The sequence below is a fragment of the Misgurnus anguillicaudatus genome, chromosome 10 (assembly GCF_027580225.2).
Source record: "Misgurnus anguillicaudatus chromosome 10, ASM2758022v2, whole genome shotgun sequence".
Classification (NCBI taxonomy): Eukaryota; Metazoa; Chordata; class Actinopteri; order Cypriniformes; family Cobitidae; genus Misgurnus; species Misgurnus anguillicaudatus.
This window is the reverse complement of record NC_073346.2, coordinates 14,518,467-14,542,300: the sequence shown is the minus strand read 5'-3', so window position 1 is coordinate 14,542,300 and position 23,834 is coordinate 14,518,467. Positions and strand designations below refer to the sequence as shown.

At 39.6% G+C, this 23,834-nt stretch overlaps 1 protein-coding gene across 5 annotated transcripts in view; it reads left to right on the top strand.

The window, feature by feature from the left end:
• The window catches only part of myh14 (myosin, heavy chain 14, non-muscle), a 44,723-nt gene that overhangs the window by 16,910 nt on the left and 3,979 nt on the right, over nucleotides 1-23,834 (top strand). The window contains exons 11-43 of one of the 5 annotated variants that reach the window (XM_055209702.2): nucleotides 80-223; nucleotides 311-525; nucleotides 766-918; nucleotides 1,007-1,180; nucleotides 1,270-1,443; nucleotides 1,567-1,681; nucleotides 3,304-3,375; nucleotides 4,265-4,470; nucleotides 4,576-4,697; nucleotides 4,820-4,889; nucleotides 7,651-7,811; nucleotides 7,895-8,003; nucleotides 8,445-8,576; nucleotides 9,039-9,245; nucleotides 9,323-9,460; nucleotides 9,548-9,671; nucleotides 9,874-10,045; nucleotides 10,137-10,349; nucleotides 11,912-12,056; nucleotides 12,174-12,380; nucleotides 12,505-12,609; nucleotides 12,788-12,940; nucleotides 13,207-13,455; nucleotides 15,821-16,033; nucleotides 16,179-16,391; nucleotides 16,475-16,636; nucleotides 17,588-17,716; nucleotides 17,796-17,884; nucleotides 18,092-18,215; nucleotides 18,298-18,506; nucleotides 18,974-19,082; nucleotides 23,253-23,425; nucleotides 23,582-23,608. In XM_055209702.2, coding sequence (XP_055065677.2) covers nucleotides 80-223; nucleotides 311-525; nucleotides 766-918; nucleotides 1,007-1,180; nucleotides 1,270-1,443; nucleotides 1,567-1,681; nucleotides 3,304-3,375; nucleotides 4,265-4,470; nucleotides 4,576-4,697; nucleotides 4,820-4,889; nucleotides 7,651-7,811; nucleotides 7,895-8,003; nucleotides 8,445-8,576; nucleotides 9,039-9,245; nucleotides 9,323-9,460; nucleotides 9,548-9,671; nucleotides 9,874-10,045; nucleotides 10,137-10,349; nucleotides 11,912-12,056; nucleotides 12,174-12,380; nucleotides 12,505-12,609; nucleotides 12,788-12,940; nucleotides 13,207-13,455; nucleotides 15,821-16,033; nucleotides 16,179-16,391; nucleotides 16,475-16,636; nucleotides 17,588-17,716; nucleotides 17,796-17,884; nucleotides 18,092-18,215; nucleotides 18,298-18,506; nucleotides 18,974-19,082; nucleotides 23,253-23,425; nucleotides 23,582-23,608 — 5,008 coding nt within the window. Of the gene's footprint in view, nucleotides 1-79; nucleotides 224-310; nucleotides 526-765; nucleotides 919-1,006; nucleotides 1,181-1,269; nucleotides 1,444-1,566; nucleotides 1,682-3,303; nucleotides 3,376-4,264; nucleotides 4,471-4,575; nucleotides 4,698-4,819; nucleotides 4,890-7,650; nucleotides 7,812-7,894; nucleotides 8,004-8,444; nucleotides 8,577-9,038; nucleotides 9,246-9,322; nucleotides 9,461-9,547; nucleotides 9,672-9,873; nucleotides 10,046-10,136; nucleotides 10,350-11,911; nucleotides 12,057-12,173; nucleotides 12,381-12,504; nucleotides 12,610-12,787; nucleotides 12,941-13,206; nucleotides 13,456-15,820; nucleotides 16,034-16,178; nucleotides 16,392-16,474; nucleotides 16,637-17,587; nucleotides 17,717-17,795; nucleotides 17,885-18,091; nucleotides 18,216-18,297; nucleotides 18,511-18,973; nucleotides 19,083-23,252; nucleotides 23,426-23,581; nucleotides 23,609-23,834 lie in introns of those variants that run through there. The other 4 variants (XM_055209704.2, XM_055209703.2, XM_055209705.2 and 1 more) reach the window with 4 other exon arrangements.

Here is a 23,834-nt window from a genome sequence, read left to right as displayed (position 1 = left end):
TATATGTAGACATCTATTAAGTATAATCTTATTATCTTAAATGAAAGCCTTCTTAAACATATGTGTGCCCTTTCTGTAGAGGAGCTTCTGTTGGGTGGTGCAGATGAGTACCGCTTCCTCTGTGGGGGCTCACTTCCTGTTCCTGGTCAGAGTGATGCGGAAAACTTCACACAGACGATGGACTCCATGACCATCATGGGCTTTAGCAATGAAGAGTCCATCTGTAAGAGAGACATGAGGGTTTGAGTAGTGCCCACCGTCAGTATTTTTACAAAAAAAGACAATCCTGAAAATGTCTCTGTTTTTACAGCTATGTTAAAGGTGATTTCTGCAGTGCTGCAATTTGGGAACATCACATTTAACAAAGAGAAAAACACAGATCAGGCCTCAATGCCAGACGACACAGCTGCTCAGAAACTCTGCCACCTGCTGGGCATCAGCGTGCTGGAGTTCAGTCGAGCCATTCTCACTCCTCGCATCAAAGTGGGTCGGGAGTATGTCCAGAAGGCCCAGACCAAGCAGCAGGTGTGTACGAACATGTGTTTAAAATTTGTGACCCTGTCTGTAAAATCCAGACTGAATGAGATTAGGAGCATCAAAGTTTGATTTCAATCATTGATTTCAATCTTTGACATGACCTTACTCAGTCAATATTAAAAATATCAAGGTTATATTTTCACAGAATGTCCTTTATATCATGTAGGATGATTTTATGATATATCTTTTGATTGGCTGACACTCATCTTTATGGTTTGTTGTGATCAGGCTGATTTTGCAGTGGAGGCTTTGGCGAAGGCAACATATGAGCGTCTCTTCCGCTGGCTGGTGCACCGGATCAACAGAGCGCTGGACCGCAGACAGCGACAGGGAGCTTCATTTATCGGCATCCTGGACATTGCTGGATTCGAGATCTTTCAGGTGAGAGGCGGGGCAAGAAGAGGGCCCAAGCAGCTGTTTATTATTTGGCAGGTGTATTTAAACGTCTCTTGTTTTTCTGTCTTTGTAGCTGAACTCATTTGAGCAGTTATGTATTAATTACACTAATGAGAAGCTGCAGCAGTTGTTCAATCACACCATGTTTGTCCTGGAGCAAGAGGAGTACCAGCGCGAGGGCATCGAGTGGAACTTCATCGATTTCGGTCTGGATCTCCAGCCCTGTATTGACCTCATTGAGAGACCGGTAAGCGTTATTTGCGTGTGTGCGCAATGTATCTTCATGGAGAACCAGGTTTGGTGGTTTATTTACTTGTTGGCTGATCGGTTCTGCAGGCCCATCCACCCGGCGTGCTGGCGCTCTTGGACGAAGAGTGTTGGTTTCCGAGGGCGACGGATCGCTCGTTCGTAGACAAGCTCTCAGTTGAGCAGGGTACACACCCCAAGTTTATGCGGCCACGGCAGGTTAAAGAAGAGGCTGATTTCTCTATTATACACTACGCTGGCAAGGTAAGAGAGACACTTTATTTTCATCATACATCAGACTCGAATGATTTAGGAATACGTTTCCATAATGTTTGCATGTTTGACTTTCAATACATGCATTCATTTCTCTGTCTCCGTTTGGCTCAGGTGGACTATAAGGCAAATGAATGGCTGGTGAAGAACATGGATCCTTTGAATGATAATGTTGCATCTCTTTTACATCAGTCTTCTGATCCCTTCATCTCTGAGCTCTGGAGAGAGGGTGAGTATGGGTGTATGGTTTTTCAATGAAGAAGATTTTTATACAACTCTTGAAAAGTATGCTTTATGCTGTATAATTTAGCACGCTTCAGCATCATAATCTTAACGAAATTGCTGCCTTAAAGTTTAAAGGGGACATGACATTTTTTTAATTACTTTATTTTGTTCCCTGATGTGTATTTAATATTACTAAAGTTTTTTTTGCTGAAAAACATAAACATTTAAGTAATTTATGATCAGTTTCCACATTGTTTTTAATTCTCTGATTGAAAGTTTGATTTGTGTTCGTCCTCTTTAACTGTTACCCCGCCATTGACGAGTTATCTCGTAAATGAAGAGAAAACGCTTCCCTGCCAATTACAAGTTTTTCCGGCAATCCATATTTCCGCTATTATCCACCAGGTGGCACTCTTACGCAACTTATAAAACCAGCCTGATCTCACGAATTTCCGTGGGATAGTCACGGAATTTTTTGCTCATTTTTCCATGGCATTCTCAAGGATCTCCGCATTTTTCCGTGGCCCTGCCTTTCCGTTGCATTCTCACGGATTGGTTACTCAACTGTTTTGTCCTAATTTCTAACAATTGTCGCTTCGGTTTATGGTTAGATTTACATAAAAATGACATCCTTACCCAAACCCAACTCTAACCCCAACGCCAGGCGAAAATTGTTTAAAGTTTAGAAAATATAAAAGAATAAAGCAGAAAAAATTGTATAAGCCAATACTTAAAGTGACATACTAACACAAACACCAAATCTAACCCTAAACCGAAGCGACAATGGTTTGAAAATAGGAAAAAGCAGTTGAGTAACCAATCCGTGAGAATTTTGAAAAAATGCTGGTGGGAAAAGACTTAAGCTTTGAAACTTGCAGAATGTATTAATGATACTAAGACCTGTTATATGTCAAAAGATCAAGGCAAATTTTATTTGAATGTCATGACCCCTTTAAAGTACATTTAAAGGAACAGTATGTAAGAAATGTATATCAATTAAACATAAAATGCTGCTGATATCTCACTAGACATTAAGAAATAATTTTCATTTCAAAAACTTGTATCACTGACAACAGTGGTCCGGCCAGGATATTGTCTTTGAGAAAGTGGAGTTGCAGCCCTCAACTGATGTTTATGTTGTCATTTTGTGTATTGGCCACCAATTGTGGGACTGCATTACCAGTTTTAGCCACAAGTTTTGTGATTGCAATACCAGTTTTGTACACAATCCTACATACTGTTCCTTTAAATCTAATGCCCAAAAACTATTTGTACTAATTTCATTGGATAATAAAGATTATAGTTCATTTATACAGAGTGTGAGGTGATTGCTGTGTAATAAATCAGCTTGAGTTTGGTACTGTGATATTTAACTGGTTCCAAGCAGGTCAGAATAAAATGAATGAATGATAAATAAATGAATTGTGATTTGCCATTTAGTACAAAATATTTAATACTAATTGAAAGTATTTAATATTAATAATCAATTAATTATTATTAATCATTTATTATTACTAATATTAGCTGTACTGCAGACTAACAGTTTGCTTTTGATCTCTCCTCTCCAATCTCCTCCTTTCCTCACCTCTCCTTCTTTTCTGTCCACCTCTCCTCTGCTCCTCTCAGATATTCAAACTCTTCCTCGTGTCTACTTCTTTGACTCTTATGCCACGCTGCAAACCAATGGCTCTGACAGCAGTAGGTTTTTCTTACCCGTCTTTTCATTTAGCCCTCTTCTCAGACTCACCCATCCTGTAATAGCCGTGTGTCCATTAGAAAATCCTCATTCTTATCAGTTTGCCCTCTTTCATCACATCAGCTTGTGATGTGATATGTGGGTTGTAGTTTTGTTGTTGAGTTGAATGTGTTGTGGTTCAAACTTACTTTAGTTAGTTTAGTTGAACTTCAGATGCTTTGATCTGCATGCTGACGGCTCTTTTCTGCAAGCATTAGATTGAAAGTACAAAAGCACTCGTTGAGTTGGTTTCTGTTTGGCAAATGTCACATGTAAGAATACACATTCATGCTTACAGTGATTACAACATTTACATAAAAAACTATAAATGTGTGAAACATGTTACCTTTTGCCTAAACAGAAGAGATTTTGTAGATTCCATCTGTAGTTTCTGTCTATAGCAACAGAAAAACAGAGCAAACCTGTGTCTGAAATCGCCTACTTCCATTCTATGTAGTATGAGAAAAACAGTATGCAAAATGGCTAGTATGTCCGAAAACTCAGTAGGCACTATGTGAGAAATACACAGATGGTCTACTGCTTCTGCCGAGATTTCTTACTAGTATGCATTGGATGGACACTATTCAATCCCATGATCCCAATCATTTTTGCAGTTGTTGCTAGTATGTCATAGGTAAATAAACACATGGGTCACATGACAATGGAAACATGGCAGATGTAGTATGTCCAGAATGTATGCATACTGCACTCACACATACTGTTTTTCATGTCGATAAGTAGGTACTTCATCTTATACAGTACGTACTATCACAGTATGCGATTTCAGGTGCAGGTAACAAATAAGCAATTGCAGATTATGAAGTTCAAACACTGCTGTTTTGTGCTGGTCAGTGGAGAGGATTGTGGGTCTGGATCAGGTGTCGTCTGGTGAAAGCAGTGGGCCAGTGAATTTCGGGGCAGCTGGGCTCAAAACAAAGAAGGGCATGTTTCGCACAGTGGGACAACTCTACAAAGAGTCCCTTACGAAACTAATGGCCACCCTCCGTAACACCAACCCCAACTTTCTGCGCTGCATCATCCCCAACCACGAGAAGCGGGTAAGACAGAGGAATGTGATGTTCCTCATAATTATGTTAGCTTTAAATTTAAATTGAATTTCTTTAACAGACAAAATAATGGTTATTGTGTTTGAATTGTCACAGGCAGGGAAGTTGAGTCCTCATCTGGTCCTGGATCAGCTGAGGTGTAATGGAGTGCTGGAGGGGATCAGGATCTGCAGGCAGGGCTTCCCGAACCGAATCCCATTTCAGGAGTTCAGACAGAGGTTTGTGAATTTATGTACACTTTAAGGAGTAAACATCACTTACACTGTAAACATATATATCATAAATTAAAGTACTTGTTTGTGTCTGTCCATCCGTCTTTGTTTCGCTCAATCTCCCTCAGGTATGAGATCTTGACCCCAAATGCGATTCCCCGAACTTTCATGGATGGAAAACACGCATCTGAGCTCATGGTTAGTTGCTTAGACCTAAATTTTTTAATGAGTGATGGTTTATAATGTTGATAAATGGATATGATACACTACAGCACCAAAGTTTCAGTATCAATTTGACAGTTTATTGGCCAACTTTTATGTCTTTACTTAACAGTTCTGTGTGTAGCCTTGTATTCAGATATCTGATCAGTTTACTATTCAATGTGTTTCTAAATGATCAGAGATATAATTTACTGACAGATCAAAAATCAGCCAGACACAAAAATATCACTAAAATTTGGGGATGTTGGTGAACAACCACCTAGCAAACACCATCCAGAACATCCTAGCGACTGCATAGCAATGCACTAGGGTGATTCTCACGAAATCCAGACTTAAAAGGTGTCCAGGGGGCTCAAGTGAAAATAAAGGGCACTTCTCATAATTATGTATATTTTTTTTCTTTTTTTTTAAACAAAAAGAATATATATTAACGCAATTCTGACTTCCTTTTTAAAACATATTAAAAAAGTTAATTAATTTTATCTTCCTCAAACTCACGCAATTGTTTAATTTTCAAAAGATGTCTACAAAATAATCAGTTGTTCACACAGACACCATGGTCTCCTTAGTAGTCTAGGTTTATAGAGCAGGAAAGGAAGCCATTACACAATGTGCATGTTTTGAAAACATTAAATTACACATTAATTACAAATTTGTTAAAATGCTAAAAACAAAGTTGTGACTGCTGAGTGCCAATAAATGCTATATCATATGCTAGCGTTTAGCTGATTAGTTGTTACTCAAAATGTATTTTTGTCTGATAAGGGCTCAAAATATAAGGTCTGTTTACTAATGTGAGCTTCTGGCATGAGCCTCAGAGCAGAGCAATCAGAGCAGAGCTCAACATTATTATTCATGACCCTTTCAAATAGGGCAAAAATAGACCATTTAATTAAAATGACAAATTCTAGGGTTGTAAATAGACATGTAAAAACGTTTCTGGATAATTTTTGCACTTAATAAAGCAACATACCTTCTATGTAAGAACAATTTAACATATTATGACAACACATCCTATGGCACCTTTAATCTTAGGTTTCATATTTATTAGGGTTACACATGTCAGAAACAGCAAATATAGATTAGGCCTATTTTATTTGTATTTTATATTTTACTTTTTTGTGATGTCGGTGAAAATTCAGACTGGGCAAGTAAAATACTTAACCATCAGATTTCTTCCCAATCTACTCCAGCACTAACAGACATTACACAAAACGCAAACAAAAATGCTGACTACTGCAGTTAGCAATTATATTATTGTTTGTACTTTATTATTGTATGAGCAGTCTGTTTAAACTACATACACTACACTGTTACAAGTTTGCAACTCTTCAAGTTAATATGGGATTGCCATGGAAAACAATTTCCCTGAATCGTTATGTGTAACAACGTGTCCCATATTTTGTGCATAAAACTGTTAATATAAGAATGCTTTCTTCCTCACACACTTACCGGTAGCTGCCTGCATAATCATGCACATGATCGCGTCTCGTTCAGGGCAGGCTGAGCTTTGGCGCTTGAAGCGCGAATGATGCAGCACGAGTGTAGACAGACCAATCATAACGCGAAGTAGGTTAGAGAGGCGGGACTAAGGAAAGGTAAAGCCAATCATATTAGCGATTTGAATTTTGGAGGCGGGACTCGTCTGTTAACCGTTTGTGTGCCACAAATAGCGCTATTTTTCTTTATATAAGAGTTTAAATCTCATTTAAATGATTTCTGAATAAATTCATGTTAAATTAAATAAGCAACAAGTAAAAAACACAAGAAACAGACAGACATCAGTTGTTATATGAATAAAGATCTTTTTTTTTTTTTTAAAGCACCCCAGAAAAAAAGGGCACTTTCTCTCCAGGAATAAAAAGGGCAGGTGCTCAAGCCCCCTTTGATGTCTATGTGTGCACGTGCCTGGTGTCCAGCATCAGAATTTTTTAAAAAGCTCTTGAAGCCAATTTTTTTGCACATATAAGATTAAGGTCTGATCGTACTATAACCATTATTTTAGAGGATTTAAAAAATATTTCCTATATAATTATTAAATTTTTTTAGATTATCATTATCAAAAATGATCATTACCGCAACATGATATTACATTAAATATATGCATTTACACACTCATGTTTCGGTAATGAAAACTAAAAAGTTGTCTAGGTACTATGACAAACAAAATTTCAACTTTCTTCTTGAGTGTCACAGTCAATTATGTCCCTTCCAACAATTTTTTTTTTTTTTGAAAATGTTAGTTCGTTGAGGGCTAAAACAATGATTGAAAATTGTTGCGGAGGATGAGAAAATTGGACACATTTATATTCCTTATTATTGTCTCTCCATTTATACATAAATACCACATGTTTCTTTACTGCAAATGTTTATAGTATAACATGCACTGAAGCTTTTTATTTTTTAGATTTTTTTATTATTATTATTTCCATGTCAAAGAACCCGAATCCAGTCATGGACACGTTGCGGCAATGAAAAAACAACCGTTTGTATGATGTCATTTGAAATCATGTGCAAAATAGTACATGAAGAGATTTATAACTGTATTGTTCTTATTTTGATAACATTTACTTTTATTATCGAAATGTTTCATGACACCTCACAAGCCTAATTTCGCGAAAATCACCCACTAGTAACCTCTAAGTACAGCATAGCAATGTTTTGGCAACCTACCCATTTTGGTGGCAAGTTTTGCAAGGACAAACACACATCCTTAAAACAATGTTACTGTTTTCAGATCAGTGCCTTGGAACTGGACAAGAATCTTTTCCGGGTGGGACAGAGTAAAGTGTTCTTCCGTGCCGGAGTTCTTGCTCATCTAGAGGAAGAACGAGACCTGAAGATCACAGACACCATCATCCGCTTCCAGAGCGCCGCCCGTGGATACCTCGGCAGGAAGTAAATATGTGCACCCACGTGGGATTGTGTGTGGTGTAGTTTAGTGTCTGTGTCTATGTATTAACAGATTTGTGTTCCTGCAGAGCGTTCCATAAGAAACAGCAGCAGCTCAGCGCTCTTCGTGTGATGCAGAGAAACTGTGCAGCCTACCTAAAGCTCAGAAACTGGCAGTGGTGGAGACTCTTTACCAAGGTAATACACAACTGCATTCATGAGGTCAGACAGCAGTGATTATTTAACTAAAACTTTATGGGATGGTTTCCCGGACAGTGCTTATCCTACAATGCATGTTTGAGCTGCCTTCATTTAAAAACATCTCGCACAGACATATCTTAACATATATCAGTACCATTGTTTTATCTCAAGATCCACCCCAGTAATGGTTTTTATAAGGTATGTTTATAAAAACGACTTAAATGTCCTTATATAACTAAGCCCTATTCCTGGATTAATCTAAACCCTGTCTGGGAAACTGCCCATATATATTCTTACTAAACTACAGGCAGTGTGTGTCAGATGGGATTTTGAGACATTTTGACATGATAATATCTCCCAATACTAGCATACTACTAGTTTTACTACATACCTATATGTGTTGTATGTTAAATTGTTGACTTTTGAACTTTTCTCCAGGTCAAACCCCTATTGCAGGTGACCCGTCAGGATGAGGAGATTCAAGCTCGAGAAGCACAGCTTCTGAAAGCCAAAGAAAATCTCAGCAAACTGGAGCTTGATTTTAGTGAACTAGACAGAAAAAACCAACAGGTGCATTAATTATTCCTCTTTTATCTGAAGTTTTCCATGGTTTTTTTTTTTACCAATATTGGTATATTAGCAAACCAGGGCTGATAAACTTTATCAAAACTATAACAAACGTTTCGGGTTACGTATGTAACTCTTGTTCCCTGAGAAGGGAACGAGATGCTGCGTCTCCCTTTCCATACTTTCTGCATCCCTGTTACCCCATCTTCGGCAATATTTCAGATAGCAAGGGCGTTTTAAGGTCGCCTTTTTATACTTCCTGGCTTCCACGGCACTCCACCGGTGACGTCACTCCCCACCATTGGTTGAATTTGATATACACATTCAGACGCGCTCACGCCTTGAGTTCACTTGAAAAGGAAACAAAAATTAAATCAAATCAAATAAATCGCATATATCAATTTATTTGTCAATTATTTTAAACAAATCCAGAAAATATTCATTCGATGTCTTTCTCATTTACAGCTGATGGAAGAGAAGTCTGTGCTCACCGATCAGCTTCAGGCGGAGGCGGAGTTATTCGCTGAAGCAGAAGAAATGAGAGCACGGTTGGCCAATCGTAAACAAGAGCTTGAAGATGTGTTAGCAGAACTCGAGAGCCGATTGGAGGAGGAGGAAGAGAGGAATGTCCAGCTGACCAATGAGAAAAAGCGAACGCAGCAGCATGTGCAGGTGAGGAGGATGGATTTTAGTGTCAGATGTTCAATATGAAGATCTTCTGCCAACATCTCTGTGTTTTCTGCTCTCAGGATCTTGAGGAGCAGTTAGAGGAGGAAGAAGGGACTCGTCAACGCCTCCAGCTGGAGAAGGTCACTCTGGAAAGCAAAGTGAAGAGTCTGGAGAGCGAGACCTTGACGCTGGGAGAGCAGCGAGACCGATTAAACAAGGTAGTTAATGAGAAGAGACTAGTTTCATCAGAATAAATCTGACAATTTTGCGGTGGTTCAAAAATTTTCTCTATTTTGCTCCGTCAGGAAAAGAAACAGCTGGAAGAGAGACTGAATGAAGTGGCAGATCAACTCACAGAGGAAGAAGAGAAGGTGAAGAGTCTCAACAAGCTGAAAAACAAACAGGAAGCTGTCATTGCCGATTTAGAAGGTAAATGTCATTAAAAATACATAGACGTAATATAATGTTTTATTAACAGAGCTATTAAGGTGCAACACTGATAGAAAAATATATGATCAAAATAATTAATAATAAAAATATTCTCCTATGTTTCTCTCTGACTTTAATGTAAAACAAAACGGTGAAAAATATAAAAAATAAAACACATTCACTCTTCCTCTCTATATCTCAGAGCGTCTGAAGAGGGAGGAACAGGTTCGACTGGAACAGGAGAAATGTAAGAGACGAATGGAGGCAGAAGCATTGGAGACCCAGGAGCAGATGTCCGACCTCAGTCTACTCTCCACAGAGCTGAGAAACAGTTTGAGTCAGAGAGAGAAAGAGATCACCACACTACAGTCACGGTACACAACAATGCATTTAAAACGTCTGTTTAAAAAGAAAAACACTACCGAAAGACAAGATTCAAAGTAGTGTCTTCTCTGTGTCCATCAGGCTTGAGGAGGAGGGAGGACGACGTTCAGAGGCCCAGCGAGCTCTGCGGGAGGCCCTGTCTCAGGTCTCTGAGCTAAAGGAGGAGGTGGAGAACGAGCGAGGAATGAGGGAGAGAGCTGAGAAGCAGAGGAGAGATCTGGGTGAGGAGTTAGAAGCTCTGAGGACCGAACTAGAAGATACGCTGGACACTACAGCTGCTCAGCAAGAGCTCAGGTGTGTGTGATGTCAGATCTTGCAAGAATCAATATTAAATCATTAAAGGTGCAATGTGTGACTTTGATCTAGGGGCGAGACACATAGTAAAGCTACGGTAGCCACCACATCATCATCGTCTTAGACAATGTAGTAACAAAATGTGCTATATAGAGCTGTTTGTCCACTTAGGGCTACTGTAGAAACATGGAAAGAGTTCCATGTACGTGGACCAATGGTGTATGTAGAAAAAAACGCCTCATTGTAATGTAATTTTGAGCGTGGCATAGTTGTTGGTGCCAGACGGCCGGTCCGAGTATTTCACAATCTGCTCAGTTACTAGGATTTTCACACACAACCATTTCTATGGTATACAAAGAATGGTGTGAAAAGGGAAAAACATCCAGTATGCGGCAGTCCTGTAGGTGAAAATGCCTTGTTGATGCTAGAGGTCAGAGGAGAATGGGCCAACTGATTCAAGGTGATAGAAGAGTAACTTTGACTGAAATAACCACTCGTTACAACCGAGGTATGCAGCAAAGCATTTGTGAAGCCACAACACGCACAACCTTGAGGCGGATGGGCTACAACAGCAGAAGACCCCACCGGGTACCACTCATCTCCACTAAAAAATAGAAAAAAAGAGGCTACAATTTGCACAAGCTCACCAAAATTGGACAGTTGAAGACTGGAAAAATGTTGTCTGGTCTGATGAGTCTCGATTTCTGTTGAGACATTCAGATTGTAAAGTCAGAATTTTTGCGTAAACAGACTGAGAACATGGATCCATCATGCCTTGTTACCACTGTGCAAGCTGGTGGTGGGGTGTAATGGTGTGGGGGATGTTTTCTTGGCACACTTTAGGCCCCAATGCCAATTGGGCATCATTTAAATGCCACAGCCTACCTGAGCATTGTTTCTGACCATGTCCATCCCTTTATGAACACCATGTACCCATCATCTGATGGCTACTTCCAGCAGGATAATGCACCGTGTCACAAAGCTTGAATCATTTCAAATTGGTTTCTTAAACATGACAATGAGTTCACTGTACTAAAATGGCCCCCACAGTCACTAGATCTCAACCCAGTAGAGCATCTTTGGGATGTGGTGAAACGGGAGCTTCGTGCCCTGAATGTGCATCCCACAAATCTCCATTAACCGCAAGATGCTATCCTATCAAAATGGGCCAACATTTCAAAAATAATGCTTTCAGCAGCTTGTTGCCACATAGAATTAAGGCAGATCTGAAGGTGAAAGGGGGTCAAACACAGTATTAGTATGGTGTTCCTAATAATCCTTTAGGATTATTAGGGGCCAAGCACAGAAGGTGCTGAGGCACCTATTGGAATTGTCAGTATTATTATTCTTCCTCTTCTTCTTCTTTCCCAATGGGAGTCTATGGCAGCCCTATGAACCGTAAGTAGGAAAATGATGAAATTTGGCACAGTTGTAGTGGTGGTCTTAAAAAGTCATGTGACCAAAAATGTTGTCTCTAGTTGCACCTTTAAGTTATCACAGTTTTTATCTATGAAAGGCATTTTAGACAGTTTTGCTCACCCAGTTTAACTGTATGTGTATAGATCTCGACGTGAGGCTGAATTAGGAGAGCTCCAGAGGTGTTTAGAGGAGGAGACCCGACGTCATGAAGCCCAGCTTTCAGAGCTCCGTATCAAACACACCGCTTCTATTGACTCCCTGCAGGAGCAGCTAGACAATGCCAAACGAGTGAGTCTGTCTCTCTCTCTCTCTCCCTGTGTGTCTAATGAAGTGTGTGTACAAGCTACTTTAACACTAAAGGTTATGTATCCCTGCCTTATCCCAGCTGTGTGTCTGTGTCCACAGTCACGCCAGTCTCTGGAGAAAGCGAAGGCTGTCTTGGAAGAGGAGCGCATGAACCTCAGCGCTGAGCTAAAGACCCTCCAGGGGGGGAAGATGGAGAGTGAGAGGGGCAGAAAGAGAGCAGAGGGGCAGTTACAGGAAGTGACAGCACGCCTCTCACAGGCCGAGAGGGAGCGAGAAGAGAGAGAGGAGCGAATCAGTAGACTACAGGTATGAATAAGGATAAAAAAGAAGAAATGGACCGCTTTTGAACTGGTTGTGCACTTCAATATATCTGATATCTGAGTTTATTTTGTTTGCTGTCAAATGTCTCATTTCTCTCTCTCTCTCTCAGGCGGAGCTTGAATCTCTGTCCAGTTCTCTCTCCTCATCTGACACCAAATCTCATCGTCTAATTAAGGAAGTCAGCAGTCTGGAGAGTCAACTACATGATGTGCAGGTAACTATGTGTATGGTGGGACTAAACTGAAGAGCTACTTAATTCACATCGCTGATTCATGATTTTGGATAAATGTACAGCAGCTAAAGCTCCAGAGATTGTACACTTACACTGAATGTTGATCTAATTTAGTGTGTCTCTAAATTACTCAGCACACTTATGTTTTGTCCCACTTTAGGAACTCCTGCAGGAGGAGACGCGGCAAAAAATGGCATTGGGCTCGCGAGTGCGCGCTCTAGAGGAGGAAAAAGCAGGACTGATGGAAAGAGTAGAAGAGGAGGAGGAGAAGACTAGAGAGCTCACACGTCAGATCCAGAGCTATACACTGCAGGTACAAACACACACACACTGGACATAAAGTTACTGGTGGTTGTTAAACAATAAATATAACATTTTAAAACTTGATTTAAACTTGAAAGCAACAGCGTGTCGAATTTGTTAAAAGGTGAATTATTTTACTTGTGATGAACTCTCGTAATCAAGTTCCCCAAATTGGTTCTAATGCAGAGCTGTCAAACACCTTTACTATATTATTGCAATACAGTGCTCAAATTGATTCAAGTCTTGTGTTATGGTGTCTAATTTGTGTCTGTGCAGCTGGCTGATCTAAAGAGGCAGTTGGAGGAGGTGAATACAGCAGTGGAGGTCGGAGAGGAGACCAGGAGGAAGATGCAGAGAGAGCTGGAGAACTCCACACAGAGAGAGAGAACCAAAGAGGAGGAGAGAGAACGTGTGGAGCGACAGAAAGAACGTCTGAGAGAAGAGATCGAGGACATGACCATCGCTCTGCAGAGAGAGAGGCAGAACTGCACTGCTCTGGAGAAGAGACAGAAGAAGTTTGATCAGGTGGGACACAGAAATAGAACAGAATAGAAGAATAGAAAAGAACCATCATTGTACACACTACAGTACAACCAAATTGGGTGCAATCCTAAGGTGCGGTCAGCTTAATTGTACAAACACTTAATTGTTAAGAACAAAAAAGCAGACGAATGAATGAATAAATAAATGGGCGATGGATGAATGAATGATAGATTGAATGGATGGATGAGTGAGAGAATGAATGATGCATAGTTGGATGGATAGATAAATGAATGGCTAAATTGATGGATGAATAGATGAATGAATGAATGAATGAATCAATAGATTAATAGATCAATGAATATGCAAATTACTGAATGAATGGATAAATAGATGAAGGAATAAATTAATGATTGAATAGATAGACAACTTAAATAATAAATAGATGGATAGATGAATAAATGGCTAAATTGATGGATGAATGGATGAATAGATTAATGAATGGATAAATAGATGATTGAATAAATAGACGAAGGAATAGATGAATGAATTAATGAATAGAAATTAATTAATAAATGGTTAAATAAATAGATAGATTGATAAATGGTTAAATTGATAGATGAATGCATGAATGAATGAATGAATAAATTAATAGATGGATAAATATGTAAATTAATGAATGAATAGATAAATAGATGGATGGATGGATGAATGAAGGAATGGATGGATGAATGAATGAATAGATAGACAAATTAATTAATTAATGAATGGCTAAATAAATGGATAGATTAATAAATGGCTAAATTGAATGATGAATAGATGTGTATATATAGACTGATGGATGGATAAATAAATAGATGAATAAATGAATGAATGGATTGCTAAATTGATGGATGAAAAGAGGAATAGATTAATAAATCGATAGATAGATAGATAGATAGATAGATAGAGATACAGATAGAGGAATAGATAGAGGAATAGATGAATGTTTATATTAATAGAGGAATAGATGAATGCATGAATAAATAAATAAATAGATGGATGAATGGATAGATGGATGGATGGATGAATGAATTATGAAAAGATAAATGAAGGAATAGATAAATGAATATATGGATGAATGATGAATAGATGGATGATGGATGGATAAATAAATAGATGAATAAATGAATGGATGGATTGCTAAATTGATGGATGAATAGAGAAATAGATGAATAGAGGAATAGATGAATGGATGAATAAATCAATAGATTAATAGATGGATAAATATGATGGATAGATAGATAGATAGATAGATAGATAGATAGATAGATAGATAGATAGATAGATAGATAGATAGATAGATAGATAGATAGATAGATAGATAGATAGATAGATCGATAGATAGATAGATAGATAATGATATAAATATGGCTCAATAGATGGACGACTGACTGACTGACTGAATGGATGGATAAATAGATGAATGAATATATAAATGAATGTATGTATGAATAAATGATAAATAGATGGATAGATGGATGAATAAATAAATAGATGAATGAAAGGATTGGTAAATTGATGGATGAATTTATGAATGAATGGATAAATTGATGAATGGATGGATGGATGCAGGAATGAATGAAGGATGAATAGCTAGATGAGTGAGTAAATAAATAAATATATATAAATTAATGATGAATAGATGGATGGATACATAGATGAATAAATGAATAAATGGATTGCTAAATTGATGGATGGATAAATAGATATATGAATTAATGGCTAAATTGATAGAGGAATAGATGAATGAATGAATGAATAAATAAATAAAGGAAGAGATAAATATATGGATCAATAGATGAATGAATGATGAATAGATGGATGGATGAATAAATAAATAGATGAATGAATTAAAGCAACACTATGTAGTTTCCATGTAAAAATGACTTACAGCTCCCCCATGTGGTTGAAAAGTGCAACAGTGCCTGATATCAGACACTCTTCTGCAGGCAGAGGGAGGGGCGGGGTTGTGTGCTCTACCCTCCACCGCCACTTTCAGAGTGTGCTTGTAGCAGCTAGGAGGCTGCTCAGGTTGCAACAACAGTACAATTTGTCCAGTTAAAAGTTGTTCTATCACTGAAATAATTTTAGAGACATTGTTTAAAGGTAAAAAAAAACTACATAGTGTTGCTTTAATAAATGAATGAATGGATTGCTAAATTGATGGTTGAATAGATTTATGAATGAATGGCTAAATTGATGAATGAATAGATGGAGGAATAGATGAATGAATAAATTGATAGAGGAATAGATGAATGCATAAATAAATAAATAGATGAATGGATGGAGGAATGAATGATGAATAGACCCTATTGATCAGTATCCACTGAAATTCACCACTCTTTGTCTTTGATTATTTCCCCCTCAGTGTCTGGCAGAAGAGAAGGCAGTAAGTGCTCGACTGCTGGAGGAACGAGACCGGGCTGAAGCAGAGAGTCGAGAGAAAGAAACACGCTTTCTGTCTCTCTCTAGGGCGCTGCAAGAAGCCACAGAGCAGAGAGACGAGCTGGAGAGAACCAATAAGCAGCTTCGAATTGAGATGGAACAGCTGGTTAATGCCCAGGATGACGTGGGCAAAAATGTACAGCTTTTTTTCTTACCCAATGAGCTTATAAGTTAATATGTAGTAATCTGTGTAATATTTAATAAGTTACTTGCTATTATATTGATATAAAACATTAGTTATTGCTGTAGCTTCATTGTATTTTATGAACAAACCTCTTTAGGTCCATGAGCTGGAGCGTTCTCGACGAGCTTTGGAGACAGAAGCCCAATCTCTAAAAGAACAGACACAGGAGCTGGAGGATGAGCTGACAGAAGCTGAGAACGCTCGTCTGAGACTGGAGGTCACCCTGCAGGCCCTTAGAGCTCAGTTTGAGAGGGAGATCAGCACCAAGGAGGAGAAAGGAGAAGAAAAGAGGAGAGCGCTCAACAAACAGGTAGAATGGAAGAATACATTGTATTTGATGATCTCAAAATTTACATGTTTCTAAACTTAATTTTCTTTGGTGGTCTCATGCAGGTACGAGAACTTGAAGCAATGCTTGAGGAAGAGAAAACTCAGAGAGCTCAGGCTCTGACGGTCAAGAAACAGCTGGAGACCGAACTGCAGGAGGCGGAGTCCCAGGTGGAAGCAGCCAATCGGGGTCGAGAGGAGGCAATTAGGCAGATGAAACGTCTTCAGGTTGGTCTACTTATGCTCTGCCGTATTATTCGAATTTTTGCGGATTTGGGCATGCCAGAATTTAAAAGAGTCATGTACCCACATCATTTGTAAGTAATAAGTAAATTGATAGAAATTATTTTACAGAAAAGTTGTGCTCCACAACTTCATCATCAAAAAAAAAAAATATATATATATATATATATATATTTTTATTTTTATTTTATTTTTTTTATGCATTTTGGGACCCACCGCAACGCATAAAATGCTTTTTTGGCATATTTTTATTGTTATATATACAATAATAAGATGTAGAACAGTTCTCTTTAACTATTTTTGGGGGGTATTAGTTTATTAGTTTAACACTTTGTAACTTTTCAACCCATTCAGACCGGATTTCTCATGTGTTTTATTAGTGTGCCTTATTTTGATTTGTTGATCAGCATTTTTATTGGTTGAACCACAACGCATGTAATGTCCATTCCAGTGGATGCAGGGTCTGAAGGGGTTAAATGTTAAGTTAAAAGAAGCATGCAAAGTTGGCTGGAGGATCACCAGACTAGAAACTATCAGTCTGCGCATAACGTGGGGCATAAACCCACTAAGATAAAGGTCATGTTTACACTTGTAGTTCGGTTCGCTTGGTTCATTTGATTCTCTTTTGGTCCATTTTTAAAAGCAAACCGAACCTAAGGCATGACCTGATTGGTCAGCTTTTATAATGTGCATTTTGCAAGAGACTTTGCTTTAAAAAAAACAATGCTTTGTACCAACTGATACTAGTCCTGATGGATCTAAACAAACAGTAAACCAAACTGTAGTTTGCAAAAGTACGCAAGTTGCGTAGGGCCCTGAACAAACTATTTTTATACTACACTATACTTTAAAATTACTACATGACCATTTTATGAGCCAGAAAACCAAGAAAATCTCCTAAAGCAATTTCTTCTCTATTATCATCCCATCCATCAGACTCAGGTGAAGGAACTTATTCGTGATCTGGATGAGACCAAGTTGGCTCGAGACGAGATTGTCGCCCAGTCAAAGGATAGTGAGAAACGTCTGCAGATCCTGGAGGCTGAACTAGTACAGTTAACAGAGGTTTGTGTGAGAAGACATCTCAGAAGGCTTAGTGACAGAGATTTGGTCCTATTTGCTCTTATCCTCTGTCTTTTATCAGGATCTGGCTGTATCTGAGAGGCAACGCAGACAAGCCCAGCAGGAGAGAGATGAAATAGCCGATGAAATCATCAACACTGCGAATGGAAAGTCAGTATATGTCTGAGGATCAGTTCTCATGTGGAGCTACTTTGCATTTTAACAGAAAAGATTAAATGAAAATGTACCCTATTTGTTTACAAAGATGTATTAAATAAAGGAGGCTAATATTATTGTTTTGTGACCTGTTTTTATGCACTGTAAATTATTTTTAAGTCCGATTTGATGTCACCCATCATAATGTTGTTTCCCATGTAGATCCGCGCTGTTAGAAGAGAAACGACGTCTGGAGGCCAGAATCGCTCAGCTTGAGGAAGACCTAGAGGAGGAACAGAGTAATGCAGAACTAGTGGCTGAGAGGCAGAGGAAGAGCATCTTACAGGTGCCCATAAACACACGTTACACTGTCTCCTACAGACACACAGAGACGGAGGTAGTGCATGTGACATCTGTCCTTCTTTTAGGTTGAGACGCTCACCGTCCAGTTGTCTGGAGAGAGGACCCTGGCTCAGAAGAGCGAGGCCGCACGCGAGACCTTCGAGAGGCAGAATAAGGAGCTGAAGGCTCGGCTCACTGAGCTGGAGGGGGCTGTGAAAGGAAAACATCGCCTCAGTGTCGCCGCCCTGGAGGCCAAGATTGAATCAATGGAAGAACAACTGGAGCAAGAGAGACAGTAAGAAAACAAGGGGGCAGACAATAGGACAGTTTCCAAGACAGGGTTTAGATTAATTGGCCTTAGTTATATTAGGACATTAAAGTAGTTTTTACAAACACACCTTACAAAAAAACAATACTGGTGTGCATCTTGAGAAAAACAATGGCACTGATATCTGTTAAGGTGTTTTTGTATTTAGGCAGCTTGAACATGTGTTTTAGTCTGGGACTAGTATAAGCCCAAAATGTTTAATGCTGTCTATTGTAAGTCACTTTGGATAAAAGCATCATGAAAAAATATAAATGTAAACAAAATCATAACTATGTGGAAATGTGTTTAGCAATTGTTATAAACAAATATTAGATCATTTATTATTAGCAAATACTTGACCAAAGAATGTCACAACTGACCAAATACAATCAAGTCTCAATATTAAGCTTCATCATTTAGTGGCAATTCTTCTACAATGTTTTTTTGCTCCCCAGAGAGAGAACCGCCGCCAATAAACTTGTGAGAAAAACAGAGAAGAAACTGAAAGAAGTTGTGCTGCAAGTGGAGGATGAAAGAAGACACGCAGATCAGTACAGAGAGCAGGTGCATCTTAACATCTCATCTTGTTTAAGCAGCATAGATTATAACAGTATACTTTGTGGTTCAGAAGTCTTAGTCCATATTAAAAAGCTGGATTTATTGGGAAATTTGTTTGGATTAAAAACATAGACTGTGCTCTGTTGCTTAATCATTACTTAAAGGTGCATTGTGTAACTTTGAAAAGGATCTCTTGCAAAAATGCAATATAATCTACATAACTATATTATCAGTGTTATATAAAGACCTTACATAATGAACTGTTTTGTTTTTATTACCATAGAATGAGCCATTTTTATCTATAAACACCGCGGGTCCCCTTACATGGAAGTCACTTTCATGTTTCTACAATAGCCCTACATGGACTCTACAGAGCACAATTTATTACTCTGTTGTTTCAGAAGATCGTGTGTTTGTCTTGTAGCAAATATGTATTTTCCATTAAATTTTCGTATGAGCATTTCAGTAAATTTGTCTAAACAAAGTTATAAACTTTGAACCAAATCAGTCAATCACATTACATTTTTTTACATTTTGGAGGAGACTTTTTTTTAAGATGTCAAATAAATCTTTGGTGTACCCAGAGTACGTATGTGACGTTTTAGATTAAAATACCCCACAGATAATGTATTATACATTTATTATACGTGTTATAACATGTTAAAATTGACACTTTGTAGGAGTGAGCAAAATTAGCTGTTTTTGTGTGTGTCCTTTTCAATACAAATTAGGGATGTCAATTTATGCAATTTCCCATATTCGATGATCGTTTAAATCAACGATCAATCAATTGAGTAATCGTTAACAGTAATAGTGCAATAAGCCTTCACAGCAGTGGAATGTATACAATGACATAAAAGTGTGCGTAAAAATGGCAGCTTCCTCACGCGACTTAAAAGATTTTATTTTGTCTAAATACCATGCTAGTGGGATTGAGTCAATGTAGTTGTCAATTTAATCTCGTAATGAAATATAATGACTAATAGACACAGTAAACTCCGCCTCATAACGGACACTCCCCACAGTCGGATGAAAGTCCGTGCGTCCATTTCACAAAATAAAAGTTTCATTATCATCAAGTGTTATTTTTCTAGTTGTTCACCTCGCTTTCCGAGGCATTGATACGCCGCTTGTTGCAATTATATCCAAGAAGCACACGAAAAGCACTTTTCCTGTTGTCATCTCAGCTGCGGCGTACTTTCAGCAAAGATGCTTATATTATGAAGATTTCAACCTTCTATTAGAAAACCCGTTTAGCGTGTAGCGCCTCAGCCAGTCAATAATGATGATCAATGATATAAGTTGCGGGCGTTCAGAGTGTAACGACAGTCAGTTACAGTTTACATTTTAGTTTCTTGACAGAATTTAAGATTACATTTTAATCTGTTCATTAAAAACGGCTTCTGGTCTCCTTCCCTGTGTAAAGCAGCGTTGCTATGCTAATCTTGCAGGCTTCCCTGAAGAGGGTCTTGCTTTCGGCATCATACCTTCTCAGATCCACTGTGGATGCCATTTTGTTGCGTTAGCAGCCAGCCTCGTCTCAAATTAGATAAAAAAGCCCAGGTGTGTGTTTGGCATCGAACATCGTTTGTGATCATGGCTATTTTAACTTCTGCAAGCTTTGTGCAGGCTGCGCACATACGTGCTTGCTTTTTCGACAGTCGTTAAGTATTATAGATTTAATTCTTATCTATTTAATTCTTATCGACAATTAATCGAAGATCGATTAATTGTTAACATCCCTAATGCAAATGAGCTGATTTCTGCATTAAATGGCAGTGCAGTGGTTGGATAGTGCAGATTAAGGGGTGGGATTATCCCCTTCTGACATCACAAGGGTGTCAGGATTCTGTCACGAGAGTCTGTTTTATATTTATGTTTTATTGTGGTGGCAGAGTTCTGACAGTCTCTTGTTTCATGTGGAGGTTCATGCCTTGTTAAGTGTGGCATGGCCTCTGGTGTCCCGTCTCTAGGTCCCGCCCCCTTGTTCTCCCTGTTAATTATTCATTATTAGTTCATCCCTTGCACCTGTGTTGCCCTCGTTTAGTTTCCCTATTTAATCTCCTCTTGTCTCTTGTCTGGCGCTGGTTCATTGTGTTCATTCATGTCATGTCAAGCTGTGCTCATTGTTCATTCAGTTTAGTTTTTCATCTAGCCTTGTAAATCATGTTATGTCAGTGTATTTCATGTTGTATGTAGTTTTGCCCCCACGTGGGCTTTTGTTTTCTTGTTCTTTGTTTTAAAATGTTCAGTGTTCACTCCCCGATATCGTTTGCGTATGGGTTCATTCGTCCATGTCTCCAGTTCCTGACAGAATGAACCAGCCAACACTGAACCCAGCAGCGATGTCGGGGAAGTCAGCGCGTATAGCGCATCTGGAGCTGCCGAAGCCAGCGCGTTCAGCGCGGTCGATGTTCCCGAAGCCAGCGTGTCCAGCGCGACTGGAGCCACCGAAGCCAGCGCGTTCAGCGCCGCCGGAGCTGTCAGTGTCAGCGCGTTCAACGCTGCCGGAGCCACCGATGTCAGCGCGTTCAGCGCCGCCGGAGCTGCCGATGCCAACTCGTTCAGTGCGACCAGAGCCCCCGAAGCCAGCACGTTCAGCTCGGATGGAGCCGCCGAGACCAGCGCGTTCAGCGAGGCCGGAGCTTCCCAAGCCAGCGTGTCCAGCGCAGTCGGAGCCGCCCAAGTCAGCACGTCCTGCGCAGCCGGAGCCGCCCAAGCCAGCGCAGCTGGAGCCACCCAGTCTGCACAGTTCAGCGCGGCCGGAGTTGCCCAAGCCAGCGCGTTCAGCGCGCTCGGAGCTGCCCAAGCCAGTGCGTCCTGCGCGACCGGAGCCGCAGAAGCTTGCGCGTTCAGCGCGGCCGGATCCGCCTAACCTGCGCAGTTTTCCTGTCCCGCACAGCTCTCGGGGTCGACTTGTCCCGCGGAGCTGTGACTACGGACCTTGGTTCATGGACTTTGTTTTGTGTGCCCATGGACTCATGTTTGTTTTGTTTAGTGTTTTTGGTCTTGTCTTGTGTGTTCCCCTGAGGAGCGTCTGGTAGTCGCTCTTTTGGGGGAGGCTACTGTCAGGATTCTGTCACGAGAGTCTGTTTTATATTTATGTTTTATTGTGGTGGCAGAGTTCTGACAGTCTCTTGTTTCATGTGGAGGTTCATGCCTTGTTAAGTGTGGCATGGCCTCTGGTGTCCCGTCTCTAGGCCCCGCCCCCTTGTTCTCCCTGTTAATTATTCATTATTAGTTCATCCCTTGCACCTGTGTTGCCCTCGTTTAGTTTCCCTATTTAATCTCCTCTTGTCTCTTGTCTGGCGCTGGTTCATTGTGTTCATTCCTGTCATGTCAAGCTGTGCTCATTGTTCATTCAGTTTAGTTTTTCATCTAGTCTTGTAAATCATGTTATGTCAGTGTATTTCATGTTGTATGTAGTTTTGCCCCCACGTGGGCTTTTGTTTTCTTGTTCTTTGTTATTAAATGTTCAGTGTTCACTCCCCGATATCGTTTGCGTATGGGTTCATTCGGCCATGTCTCCAGTTCCTGACAAAGGGGAGCCACATTTCAATGACCTATTTTTGCACATGCTTAGACTGGATTTCCAACACTAAGTTGCTAGGTTGTTCTTTTACATGTTTTCTAGGTTGATAGAAGCACTGGGGACCAAATTATAGCACTTAAACATGGAAAAGTCAGATTATCATGATATGTCCCCTTTGAATTAAACAGTTTTAAAGCCGAAAATTATATGGGGCGGCACAGTGGCTCAGTGGATAACATTGTTGCCTTATAGCAAGTAGGTCCCCGGATTGAGCATTGGCTGGGTTTGGAGGTCTTTCTATGTAGACAGGTTTACTCTTCGTATTCTGGTTTCCTCCTACAGTTCAAAGACAATTTGCCAATTTGTCCTTACCCAATTTGTGTGTAAATTAACTTTAACAGAAATAGATGCAAACAAACAAAGCCAAAAATAGTCAAAGTTAAAGTTCCTGAACTTAGACAAATAGCTATTGTCCTCACATTGACTCATTAGTGATGTCAGTATGAGGTATTGTAATGTGAGTGAACCGCTTCTGTAGCAGTTGTGTGCATTGCTATGGTAACAGTGACTGAAGGATTGTTGGTAGTGTAGTACGCCAGTGTTCTAACCACTAACCACAATGTTTTTCTGTAATCTCTCTATAGTTGGATAAGTCTATGGGTCGTCTTCGTCAGTTGAAGAGGCAGTTAGAGGAGGTGGAGGAGGAGAACTCTCGTTCTAATGCTCAGCGCAGGAAACTGCAGCGCGAGCTGGAGGAGATGAGTGACAGCATGCAGAGCATGAACCGCGAGGTCAACGCTCTACGCTCCCAACTCAGGTAAACACACAACTATGTGAGCTGTGCAGTTTTGTATATCAGTGCATACATAAACCCATTTGCATGCATTTCTTGTTGTATTGTGTGCGCATGTTTCATTTCATTCATATTGTGTGTCCATCCACATGTGTGTGTTTGTCTCCTACACCCACTCAGCATCATCGAACACCAGAAGTCAGAACAGTAGGTTCATTTTATGTGTATGTGTGTTTTAGATACCAAATAAAGGGTTTAGACTGTGTTTGGTGTTTTTTTCTTTAAACATTTGCCTGTCCTCTCTTGATTCTGATGGTGTGTAGAGGTGTTTTGTAGCTTGTTAAGCACAGATTTTAGTCTAATCAGCAGTAAATTTGGGCCATTTCTTGTGTAGAGACAGTGAGATGAATAAAATATTCTCTTCTTCACTAAT